Source organism: Pan troglodytes, chromosome 20, assembly GCF_028858775.2.
Source record: "Pan troglodytes isolate AG18354 chromosome 20, NHGRI_mPanTro3-v2.0_pri, whole genome shotgun sequence".
NCBI classification, from domain to species: Eukaryota; Metazoa; Chordata; class Mammalia; order Primates; family Hominidae; genus Pan; species Pan troglodytes.
The window spans coordinates 18725003-18737723 of NC_072418.2; the positions used below are offsets into that span (position 1 = coordinate 18725003).

The following is a 12721-nucleotide window of genomic DNA, read 5'->3' on the forward strand; positions in this document are numbered from 1 at the left end:
TGGAGGGGAGAAGGGAGGCATAGTAGGGCCAAGGAGACAGATGGCACAAAGGCCTGGGGGTGGGAAAACTGGAGTACAGGGGTCCAGTGTGGAGAGAGTTGGGGGCAGAGTCTTAAGCGGGGAGCTAAGGCACTAAGGCCGTCTCCTGTTCTTTGGGAACTGGGGAGCCACAACTTGATTCCCAGCATAAGAGGGAGGGAAGGAAGACCTGAGATCTAAAGAGGACAGCAGGAGCCTGCCCTGGGCTCCAAGAGTTTCAGAGATGGCCCAGATCAGTTGATTGAGTGGCCTTCTCCCTGTCATGAGCTACAAGCAGTAGAAGCCACAGGGGGGCAGAAGAGATGGAGAGATGGAGAGAGACACAGAGACAGTCACCAGAAGAGAGACAGAGGCATGGCAGAAACAGGTAGGAGAAATCCAGGAAGGCTCCCTGGGGGTGGTGGCAGGAAATAAGGTGGAGGCCTAATCCCTGATACTAGAGAGGCAGGACCTAGAGGGGAGGAGAAAGCTTTATGCTAGGCTGGAAGTCCAAAAGTCTGTCTAGGAATCCAGGACGGCTTCCTGAAGGAGGGGCCATTGGATCTGGGCCTTGAAAGGTAAATAGACATTTCCTACATTTCCTAGGCAGAGAAAAGTGTGTGTGGGGGCGGCGGGGGAGGGGGGGGAACGGGGAATTGCTCATTTTACTTAACAAGTACTTTCCCATTTTTAGGGGACCAGGTACTCAGGGGGCCACAGACAAGATCAAGGCAGAAAAGACAGGCGCCTCCCCACATTTCAGCACCGGGACCCCGAGCCCACCCACAGCCCTCTTCATTCCTCCCAACGATGGATGGGGAAACTGAGGCAGCCCAGAGCAGCCCCCACCCTAGGTCCTGCCCGGGCAGCTTCTCCTGGGCCTGTGCCGTGCCCACACGCCCACGCGGGACCTGTGTCACCAGGTTAAAAATGGAAACAGCTAGGATCTTTTTTTCTTTTCTTCCTTTAAGAAAATCCTAGGTCCAAATAAGGCGAGGGCTGCCGGGAGCACGGTGAGCTGGCCAAGTCCTCCTGAGCAAGCGAGTGGCGGCTGGCCCGGCCGGCCTGGGCTTGGGCCTCCTCCAAGACTCGCCTGGCAGGAGGGCGGAGGCACCCCGGGAGGCTATAAGGCCCTCTCCTCCACCCTGCCAGGCTCACTCGGCCCCACAGCCACAGCCCCTGACTGCCGCAGCCCCCACAGAGCCCGCCGCGCACCCCGCGTCCCCCACGCCAGCGCCCAGCCATGGAGGCCATCAAGAAGAAAATGCAGATGCTGAAGTTGGACAAGGAGAATGCCATCGACCGCGCGGAGCAGGCGGAGGCGGATAAGAAAGCCGCTGAGGACAAGTGCAAGCAGGTGAGGTGCCCTCCGCTGGGCCGCTCCGGGCTGCTGGGCGTCCTCTCTGTGCGGAAGGCCGGGGTCTGGAGCCCAGTTGGGGGTCGCAGACACCTGCGGGAGGATAGGAGGCTGATGCTTTGGCGGAGGAAGAGCGAGGGGACCATTGCCTTCCTTGGATGGGGTCCTGGGCTGGAAGAGGGGTGACGATCGGACCCACCCCCAGCAGGGCCAGTGCGAACAAAGTGAGTTTGACAGAGAGAGAGTTGGCGGGGGAGGGAGAGTGAGAACGTTCGTGAGCGAGGTAGAGGTGTCGTTTGCGCTGGGAGGTTGTGTACTACATAGGGAGGTTGGGGACATGCTGTGTGTGTGTATTTGCGTGTGTTTGAGCGTATGTGTGTGTACGTGTGTGTGTACGTGTGTGCGTGTTTGCCTCTGGTGTGTGTGTGCGTATGTGTGTGTGTGTGTGTGTGTGTGTGTTTGAGACGGAGTCTCACTCTGTGGCCCAGGCTGGAGTGCAGTGGCCCGATCTCGGATCACTGCAACCTCCGCCTCCTGGGTTCAAGCGATTCTCCTGCCTCAGCCTCCGAGTAGCTGGGATTACAGGCGCCCACCATCACACCCGGCTAATTTTGTATTTTTAGTAGAGACCGGATTTCGCCATGTTGGCCGGACTGGTCTCAAACTCCTGACCTCAAGTGATCCGCCTGTGTCTGCCTCCCAAAGTGCTGGGATTACAGGCATGAGCCACTGCACCCGGCCATTTGTGTGTGTTTGAGCAATTCTGTGTGTGTGTGTGAGCATTTCTGTGTGTGTCTGTGTGTGTATCTGCATGTTTGAGCATTTGTATGTGTCTGTGTGTACATGTATTGTGTATGTTTGAGCATGTGTCTGTGTGTGTATCTATGTGTTTAAGCATTTCTGCACATGTCTGTGTGTGTACACATATTTGTGTGTTTGAGCAATTCTCTGTGCGTGTATCTGTATGTGTTTAAGCATTTCTGCACGTGTGTGTGTACACATATTTGTGTGTGTGTGAGCAGTTCTCTGTGTGTGTGTGTGTATCTGTGTGTGTTTGAGCCTTTCTGTGTGTGCACATGTGTTGTATGTGTCTGTTTTACGTGTCTATCTGTACACGCGCATATGTTTCAGCTGAAAAGAGTGCGGAGGGGTAAAGGTGACTGTGAGAATGAGTGTGTACTAGGAGAGCTGTGAGTGTGTGGGATGCTGCATGCGGCTGTTGGAAAGTAGGTGTGAAAGAGTGTGGGTGTGTTTGTGAGGCTGTGTGTAGATGGTGGGGGTCTGTGAGGGTAGCGGGACAGGCTGACTGTGTGTGCTTGAGCAAACGCTGGTATGACAGTGATTGAAAGTACATGTTGATGTGGCTATGTTTGTGTTGGCATCTGTGTATCAGGGTGATGGGTTTCTGATGGCGTGTGTGTGTGCACCCGCGCACATGTTTGGATGTGTGTTTCTGTTGTGTGTGTGTTGGTGACTGTGCTTCTGTTGGGGTGTGTGTGCATGTTTAGATGAGTGTGTGTTTCTGTTGGTGTGTTTATGTGTATGAGTGTGTTTCTGTTGGTGTGTGTGAATGTGTATGGATGAGTGTGTGTTTCTGATGGGGTGTGTGTATGGTTGTGTGTTTCTATTGGTGTGTATGTGTGTGGATGAGTGTATGTTTCTATTGGTGTGTGTGTATGAGTGTGTGTTTCTGTTGGTGTGTAGTGTGTGAATGTGTGTGTTTCTATTGGTGTGTGTGTGAATGTGTATGGATGAGTGTGTGTTTCTGATGGGGTGTGTGTATGATTGTGTGTTTCTATTGGTGTGTATGTGTGTGGATGAGTGTGTGTTTCTATTGGGGTGTGTGTGTGGATGAGTGTGTGTTTCTATTGGGGTGTGTGTGTGGATGACTGTGTGTTTCTGTTAGTGTGTATGTGTGTGACTGTGTTTTTATGGGGTTGTGTGTATGTGTGTGATTCTATTGAGGTGTGTGTGTGGATGAGTGTGTGTTTCTGTTGGTGTGTGTGTGGATGAGTGTGTGTTTCTGTTGGGGTGTGTGTGTGGATAAGTGTGTGTTTTTATGGGGTTGCGTGTATGTGTGTGTTTCTATTGGGGTGTGTGTGCGTGTGTGGATGAGTGTGTGTTTCGATTGGTGTGTGTGTGAATGAGTGTGTGTTTCTGTCGGGGTGAGTGTGTGTGTCAGTGACTGTTTCTGCTGGCGTGTGCATATGGATGTGAGGGGTCTGTGCAGACCTGTGTGTGCGTGTAGGTGACGCTATGCCCCTGGATCAGGAAGCCTCCACTGTGACAGAAGCCCACGGTCTCATGGGCACCTGCCCAGGAGAATGGCACGGCACGTGTGTGTGTGGGGGGGGGGGGGCCCAGGGCTGTGACCTGCTGCAGGGGTGACTGGGTGGGGTCTGGGGACTGGGATGGGAGTAGAGTTGAGAGTGAGTCTGAGAATCTCATTGTGTATGTGGGGGTGTCCCTGCTAAAAGCCTGGAGGCCGGGGCAGGTGGGCTGCCCATGGTGGACGGAGGAGAGGGAGGCCATTTCCCATCTCCTGGCAGCCAAGAGCCCACACAGACCCAGAACTTTGGAGACAAGAGTCCTGGGAATCCTGGCAATGAGAATGCATTGGAGTTCCAAGGCCGTGGCCATGGTTTGGGGCAGAGCAGACAGGAGCAGTGGGTGGGAGGAAGGAAGGGAGTCCCCTCCCACAGAGCCATGTTCCCCACAATGTTTATCCACACCCCGATGTCAACTGCCAAGCCCTGGGGAGCATCCAGGTCTCCGATAAACCCTGGGAGATGCCTAGGACCACGGCACCGAGTGCCCAGCCCCACCCAGGCCAGGAGCCAGGCCAGCCCGGCAGCTAAAGGCGAAAGCTCGGAGCTCAGACTGGCCATGTTTGAGTCATGGCTCAGTCGCTAGGTGTCCCGGACGCCTGCATGAGTGAGATACGGAAATGACAGTAGGGCCTCCCTTGCCACCCCATGACAGGATTAGAGGTGACTGTACAGGTGGAACCCTTGGCCCGGAGCCTAGCTCAGAGTAAGCACTCAATAAATGTAGGTTGATTTCCTGCCCCGCCCTACTTCCCCTTTGGGCCTCCCCAGCCCCCCGTGCCCCAGGGCTGCCCTAAGAGTCTGTGGCACATTCGTGCAGGCCAAGCCCCACCCCAGTGTTCCCTGCCACAAGCTCCCTCCGCCTTCTCTGTGCCCCTCCCTGGCAAACACAGACATTCATCCTGTGCTGGGCCAGCTTCTAGCCATCATTTAGCCCTCACCATGAGGGACTTAGCCAGAGATTCGGAGATAAACAAGTTTATAGCACTAATTCTTACTAAGGTGTGAGTGGCTATCTCCCAGGACAAGTTCAAAAAGGAAGAATCCTCAAAGCCTCCAGCCAGCTGCGTGGCCAAGGAGGTTATGCCTTTTTTGTCCCACAAAGATGCCCACTGGAGTAGACTTGGGCTCAAAGCAAGTCTACACAGACTAGCTTTCAGGCAAACCTCCATAGACTAGCACATACTTTGTGTATATCAGTCTTTAAATGTATTTTTATTTTTTAGAGATGGGGGTCTCACTCTGTTGCCCAGGCTGGAGTGCAGTGGTGCAATCACAGCTCACTGCAGCCTCGAACTCCCAGGGCTCAAGCGATCCTCCCACCTCAGCCTCCCCAGTGGAGGTGCACACCTCCACGCCCAGCTAGTTATTTTATTTTTAGTAGAGACAGGGTCTCACTATGTTGCCCAGGCTAGTCTTGAACTCCTGGGCTCAAGTGATCCTTCCACCTCAACCTCCCAAAGTGCTGGGATCACAGACTTGAGCCACGGAGCCTGGTCTTTGTGACTCTCCTAGCTTCATGACTGAGGACACGTTCCTGCACATTTCTGAGCCCTCAGTGTCCTCATCTGTGAAATGGGAACACATGAGGCCTTCTGAAGTTCAGGTGTGGAACTCAAGATCCCAGAATTCCGAAGCAGAAGCCAGAGCCCCACAGGAGCTAACGGCCAGTCCTGCTGGGGAATAGAGGCACTTAGAGCGCCTGACGCTGCAGGAGGCCAGAGAGAGCAGCTCTCGGGCCAGCCTGATCCCAGCAGCCAAGCACTGATTTCTGGCCCTGCTTACCCAGTGTGGGAAAAGGACAAAGAGGCCCAGCCCGGCCGCTTCCTGCCCACTCCCCTCCCAGGGCAGCAACATCCTCCACCACTGGCCTTTGACCCCACATCCTGCCTCAGCCCTGCCCCAAGGCCCTATTTGCAGGGACTAAGGTAATCCTATGACAGATAGGGAAACTGAGGCTCACAGAGGGACAATGACGGGCACGCGCCACCAGGCCCGGCTAATTTTTGTATTTTTAGTAAAGACGGGGTTTCACCATGTTGGTCTGGCTGGTCTCAAACTCCTGACCTCGTGATCCGCCCACCTCGGCCTCCCGAAGTGCTGGAATTACAGGTGTGAGCCACGGCGCCCAGCTCTCATTTATTTTTTATACTCACTGCCTACCACTGAAGGGTTTGGGGTTGTGTCTTCAATTCATCCCAAACACTTCCTACAGTGTTCTAATGCTGGGGCCCATAGTGGCCTCAGTCCCAGACCTGACCCCCAAGAAACTCCAAGCTGAGGGAGACAGACCATGAATACCTCCAGCTCAGAGGTCAGGGCCAGACCAGAGGGAAGGACAGAGGCTGGGAGAGCTGTAGGCGTAGCGAAAGCTCTGCTCAGGGCAGCAGAGCAGGCCACCAGGGTTGGGGAGCCTTGGGACTGAGCATGGAGGGACGGTAGACGCCCTCCCAGCGAAAAGTAGAAAGTCATTCTTAGCAGTGGGTCTAGCATGGTCTAGAAGTCAAGCAAACCAGCTTTGGATTCAGACTAACAAAGATTCAAATCCCCCATCTGTGTGGCATCAGGCAAGTCCCTTCCCCTTTCAGAGACTCAGTTTGCCCTTCTGTAGTATGGGGCTTCCCTGAGACAATATTTGTAACACGCCCTGGCCAGGCATAGTGGCTCACACCTGTAATCCCAGCACTTCAGGAGGCTGAGGTGGGGGATCACCTGAGGTCAGGAGTTCGAGACCAGCCTGGCAAAACCCTGTCTCTACAAAAAATACAAAAATTAACCGGGCTTGGTGGCATGAGCCTGTAATCCCAGCTACTAGGGAGGTTGAGGCAGGAGAAGCACTTGATCCTGGGAGGTGGAAGTTGCAGTGAGCTGAGATCCAGCCACTACACTCCAGCCTAGGCAACAGAGCAAGACTCTGTCTCAAAAAATATATCAAAACAATTTGTAACACGCCCAACACATTCTAAATGCCAGATAGCCCCCTGTCGGCCTTATCCCCGTCCTCACATGTTCTTGCCCAAACATTTCCCCCAAAAAAGTAGTCAAAACCCCAAACCAAACAAAAAAACCCCAAACCAGCCAGGTGGGGTGGCTCATGCCGGTTGTCCCAGCTACTCGGGAGGCTGAAGTGGGAGGATCCCTTGAGCCCAGGAGTTCGAGACCAGCCTGGAAAACACAGCGAGATCCTATCTCAAAAAAAAAAACAAAAACAAAACAAAACACCCAAACCATCTTCATACCCTGATGAGTCCAATGCTGTCAGATTTGCTCTCACTCTTCCTACATGTTAGGAGAGTCCTGTGTTGGGCACACAGTTGGCACCCAATAAATGCTGTGATCCACAGATCTGGAAGGAAGTCAGGTGGACGCTGTAGGTCAGGGTTGACCTATGAAACGTCTTTAAGGAAACTGGCTCATTTTCTCAGTCAAGGCAGAAGTTCAAAAGCAGCTGCCGGAATGCTCAGAGACCAGCATGTCAAGGTTTCTGTTCTGCAGATGGAGAAACTGAGGCCAGAAAAGGGGACGGGGGTCGCAGAGCTTGGATTTGGAGTCAGGCTTCCAGGCTCCCCACCCGGAGGTCAAGGTCAGGCCCTATAGACTCTGACCCTGCCCTGATCAGCTGGCCACCCTGGATTGGGCCCTGTCGTCTCCCCATAGCTTGGGATGCTCCTGAGGACTTCAGACAGGATAGCCCTCCCTGCTCTCTGTCGCATCTCAGCTAGAGACCCTTGCAGGTCACCTCAGTGACATCAGCTGAACCTCCAGCTGCCAGCCTCCACCCCATCCTCCAGCTGACACCCAGCAGGCCGCAAGATGGGAAGCCTGGAGTTCACACTTTCCAGCTACTCAGGAGGCTGAGGCGGGAGGATCACTTGAGCCGAGGAGGTCAAGGCTGCAGTAAGCTATGATCACACCACTGCACTCCAGCCTGGGAGACACAGCAAGACCATGTAAAAAAAAAAAAAAACCGCAAAAAAAAAAAAAAATAATGCACACACACACAGCAAGATCAGGTAAAAAAAAAAAAAAAAAGGCAAAAAAAAAACCATGCACACACACACACATATGGGGCACCTGGTACATTTTGTACATCCACTCAGGGGTAAGCACGTAGCCCAGACAGGATTCAGAGCTCAGTCTAGAAGCCACGGGCACAGCAGCTTTTTTAACATACCCTCTTCAGGAAAAAAAAGAAGAGAAGCAAGTCAGAGAGGGAGGAAGGGAAGCTGGCCTAGTGTGAGGAACAGGGCCAAGGGCTTTGTCTTTGTCAGCTCAGGCAGTTATAACAAAACACCATAGACTGGGTAGCTTCAATAATAGACATTTATTGTTTACAGTCTGGAGGCTAGATGTCCAAGATCAAGATGCTGGCAGATTAAATGTCTGGTGAGGGCTCTCTAGCTAGCTTGCAGACAGCCACCTTCTTGCTGTGTCCTCACATTGGAAGAGGATAACCAAGTTCTGGTCTCTTCTCATAAGGGCCTTAATCCCATCATGGTGGGTCAACCCTCATGACCTCACCCAAACCTCATCATCTTCCAAAGGCACCATCACCAATTACCATCACATGGAGATGAGGGCTTCAACACATGAATTGGAGCGGGGGCAAAAGCAAGCATTCAGTTCATTATAGGCTTATATTCCAGAAGACCTGAGCTCAAACCCTGTGCTGTGTGACCTGGGGAAAGTCATCCCACCTCTCTGAGCCTCCTGCTGTGGGGAGGAAGCAGGAGAATGAAGCTGGGCTCAGTGGGGGCTGTCTGCCCACCCTGGGAGCAGGAACAAGATCAGTGTCAAACCATCTAAGGCAAAAGTCAGATCCAAGCCAGGTGTGGTGACTCACGCCTGCAATCCCAGCAATTTGGGAGGCCGAGGCGGGCAGATCACTTGAGGTCAGGAGTTTGAGACCTGCCTGGCCAATATTGCAAAACCCTGTCTCTACTGAAAATACAAAAATTAGCCAGGCGTGGTGGTGTGCACCTGTAGTACCAGCTACCGGGGAGGTTGAGGCAGGAGAATCACTTGAACCCAGGAGGCGGAGGTTGCAGTGAGCTGAGATCGTGCCACTGCACTCCAGCCTTGGTGACAGAGCGAGACTCTCAAAAAAAAAAGTCAGATCCAGGCATGAGCTGGATATGATCACCCTAATCCAGAGTTGGGGGCCCAAGGAGGGAGTTTCAGCCTGGAGGTGACAGAAAAGTCTTCTTGAGCCAACTCTAGACCGGTGGGGTGGGGGGTGACAAAGAGAGGTGATGGGGTCTGTGGTTTGTAATCCATAGGCCTGAGCTTCTCAAACTAGGAGTGGTGGGAGGATAGGACTCTTGGGATAAACAAAGGACTGAAAATTTAGGGAAAGTAGGGGACATTTTTATTAAAATGAACATGGCCTATATGCAAAAATTTTAAAGATTTAACCCGAGCCTTCAAAGAAAGTGATCCTGTAGGGGCGAGTCTCTTCTAGCCAAGCCCCCCAAAGCCCAGAAATGAGGGACTAGGTCTGAGCCCTTCAGCCCTTCAGAGTATTTTGGTAAGACAGTCTAAGAACCACTGCCTTGGGCCATAGGGAGCCATAGCAGGTTCTAGGCAGAAAGAGGGCAGGCGTATTTGTTAGAAAGTTTCTCTGACCCCGTGTTGGGGTCAGAACCAGAGGGAGAAAGGCTGGGGACAGGGATGGGCGGAGGGATCCACGCGCAGAGAATGAGATTGCTTAACTCCAGATCATGGTGAGGCTGCACCTCTGAAACTGGAATGTGTGTATTTCTGGAAAACATTTGGGATCTTCAGTTTCCCAAAAGCTGCCATTGATCTCCCTAGAGTACTGGGGACCCCAATAAGCCTAAAACAGCTGGTCCTCAGGACGAGGGAAAGATGTGAAAATCCCACTATCAGGTAGCATGGATGGCGTGGTGCATGCTATCGCAACCCCTGTTCTACAGATAAGGAAACTGATGCCCAGAGAGAGACGGAGGACTCTTGTGAATATTGGGGGGGACCACCCCTGCACCTCGGGGACGTGACCACGCCCCCCCCCCAGGCTGACCCGTTCCTCGCTCTGTCGTCCCCAGGTGGAGGAGGAGCTGACGCACCTCCAGAAGAAACTAAAAGGGACAGAGGACGAGCTGGATAAATATTCCGAGGACCTGAAGGACGCGCAGGAGAAGCTGGAGCTCACGGAGAAGAAGGCCTCCGACGTACGTGTGCAGGGATGCGGGAGCCCGCGGCGGGGCCAGGCCGGAGCCCCGGGGCCGGGAAGGCGGGGAGAGCCGCAGGGGGAGGAGGAAGAGGAGGAGGAGAAGGCGGCGCCTCCCAGCGCTTTCTCCAAATAAGTCCCGAAAAGGGGCACTTTCCAGCAGCTGTGGCCAGCGGTGCCGACGTCAGGCCCTCCCCCAGCGGTGCTGACGTCGGCGGTCCGGCCGGGTGACCTCATCGCCCCGACGGCAGCCGGCCCGGGGGGCGGGGAGAGGCGGGGGCGGCCCCCGCGCAGGCAAAGGCTTGGGGGGCCGGGGCGCGGCTGTGCAGCTCTCGCCGGAGCCGAGGCCAGCCGAGCGTCCGCCGCTGCCCGTGCGCCTCTGCGCCTCCGCGCCATGGCCGGCCTCAACTCCCTGGAGGCGGTGAAACGCAAGATCCAGGCCCTGCAGCAGCAGGCGGACGAGGCGGAAGACCGCGCGCAGGGCCTGCAGCGGGAGCTGGACGGCGAGCGCGAGCGGCGCGAGAAAGTGAGCGCCCCGGCCTCGGGCCCCGCGCCCGCAGCCTCCTCCCCCGCGCGCCCTCCTTTCTTCCCGGCTTCCCGCGCTGCCCGCCCGCGCGCAGTCCTCGGGCCGCCTTTTTACGCCCTCGGACGCCGATCGCCGACCCACATCCCTGCGCCCGCAGCCAGGACCCCCTACTTCCTCCGCCGTCCTCCTTCTTGGGCCTGGGACAGGGGAGGGGGCGCCGCCTCCGGGTCGGGCGGGGCCGGCCAAGCGGGAAATGGGGGGATGGGGCGGAGGGGGTGAGCGATCTCCGGGTGGAGAAGTGGCGCGGCGGGAGGGGGCGTATCGTGCAGGCTCCGACTTCGGGGCTGGCGCCGGGGTCCTGGGCCGAGGGGAACCCGCGACCGGACTTGTGGGGGGGAATGAGGATGGAAACGTGGAGCTTCCATTGTCTAGGGTTTGACCGGCCGACAGGGATTTCGATGGGGGTCCGGGGATCTGGGGAGGGGGTCGCACTTTCTCGCCTCTTTCGCGGCTTCCCGGCTTCTGCTTGCTTCCCTGACCGTTCCCAGGGGCGCGGCGGCGACGTGTCTGCTCCAGGCGGCGGGGGGGATGGGGGGTGGAGGAAGTTCAGCCCCAAGCCGCCCGCCTTTCTCCAGCTGATTCCTGCGGGAACCGGGGCGGCGGGACCCTGCCTCTCTCCAGAAGGCCCCGGGAACGCTGGCGCGGGGCCCTGAACCCACGATCGTTTGAGCGCCTGCTGTGCGCCTCCGCCGCGAGTCGCAGGGCCCGAGATAAACAATGGGTCTGAAAAAGGAGGGAGTTTCACCATCCCCTCTGCATCGTCCTGCTGGCTGTCCCTCGGGACAGATGGTGGCACCGCCAGGGGCTGGGGACAGATTTGGATTCTGGTCCCATATCATGCCACCCACAGGCTTCATGACTTGGTATTTGCTCTCTAGGAGCTGTTTTCCCATCTGCGAGTAGGACTGATAAGAATCCCGACCCCCCAGAGTAGCAGGGAGGGTCCCAGGAGTAAAATCTCAGGCGTGGAGCCTGGCGCTTTGTAAATGCTCAATTGTGTTGTTGTTTTTTGTTGTTTTGTTTTTGAGGCACTCTCACTCTGTCGCCCAGGCTGGAGTGCAGTGGTGCGATCTCGGCTCGCTGCAACCTCCACCCCCCGAGTTCAAGAGATTCTCCTGCTTCAGCCTCCCGAGTAGCTGGGATTACAGGCGCCCGCCACCACGCCCAGCTAATTTTTTTTTTTAATTTTGGATTTTTAGTAGAGACAGTGTCTCACCATGCTGGTCAGGCTGGTCTCGAACTCCTGACCTCGTGATCTGCTCACCTTGGCCTCCCAAAGTTCTGGGATTACAAGCGTGAGCCACGGCGCCCAGCCTCAATTGTGTTTTCTCTGCCCTGGGAAGAGCTCATAGACAAATGGAGGCAGGGGAGCTGACTCACTGATGGAGCGAGGTCTGCATTCCACGGGTTTTCTGTGCAGTTATGGGAGCATGACAGGGGAGGCTCCAAAATGGAGGTTGAGCAGGGTCTTATAGAATAAATAAGTTTGCTGGGACCAGAGACATGGGTGTGCACAGACTCATAGGCAAGAAAGTTGTATGGTGGGGGTGGGGGGCTGTGCGGATAGAGGTTGAAGCCCAAAAGCCCTGAAAGTTCAGTGTTGAGGCTCAGGGTGGGGACCCTAGAGAGGCAAAAGATGCCCAGCCAGATGGAATTGGTGGTGTGAATTGCCAGGTCTGGAAAGAGCCCAGATGGGGGCTGCAGCATGGGCCTTGGTTGAAGCCTCTAATCCTGTAAGGGCTGCTTTGGCCCGAGAGGCCTTAGAAACCCGGTGTAAGCCTCAATCGGTAGCCGGTCTGGCCTCTTTCTCACACTTAACCGACACAGCTCTTGCTCTGATCTCATCCCAAGTCATCTCGCTGGAGGACAATTAACTCGGCTTCAAAATGGCCCTCAGCCTGGAGCCAAGATTTAGGAGCAAGACCGTCTAGTTGGGAGGGAAGATGTTTTTGGAGAGTAGAAGACTTCTTGAAAAGGTTCGAAAAGTCCTTGAAAAAGCAAAGGATGCTTCTTTCGGTCTGGGAGAGGGAAAACCTCTCCCAGGGCAAAAGGAACTAAGACCAGGGGTGGGTTAAAAAAAAAAAAAAAAAAAAAAAAAACCCTTTCACTCTTGTAGAATAAGCCAGGAGCCGGCGTGTGGTAGACTTCTGGGCCTGTTTCCCGACAGCTGGTTTCGTTTAGATTTTTGTGTGATTAACTGACATCTTCCTGTTCCTTTGCCACATGTATCTAGCAAGCCTCTT

General features: G+C 55.0%; 1 protein-coding gene across 3 annotated transcripts in view; it reads left to right on the forward strand.

The window, feature by feature from the left end:
• The first annotated feature begins 911 nt into the window (after positions 1–911).
• Positions 912–12721, forward strand: part of TPM4 (tropomyosin 4) — a 35885-nt gene continuing 24075 nt past the window's right edge. The window contains exons 1-2 of one of the 3 annotated variants that reach the window (XM_024351475.3): positions 912–1375; positions 9768–9893. In XM_024351475.3, coding sequence (XP_024207243.1) covers positions 1262–1375; positions 9768–9893 — 240 coding nt within the window. In that variant the 5' untranslated portion in view covers positions 912–1261. Of the gene's footprint in view, positions 1376–9767; positions 9894–10113; positions 10419–12721 lie in introns of those variants that run through there. The other 2 variants (XM_024351477.3, XM_024351476.3) reach the window with 2 other exon arrangements.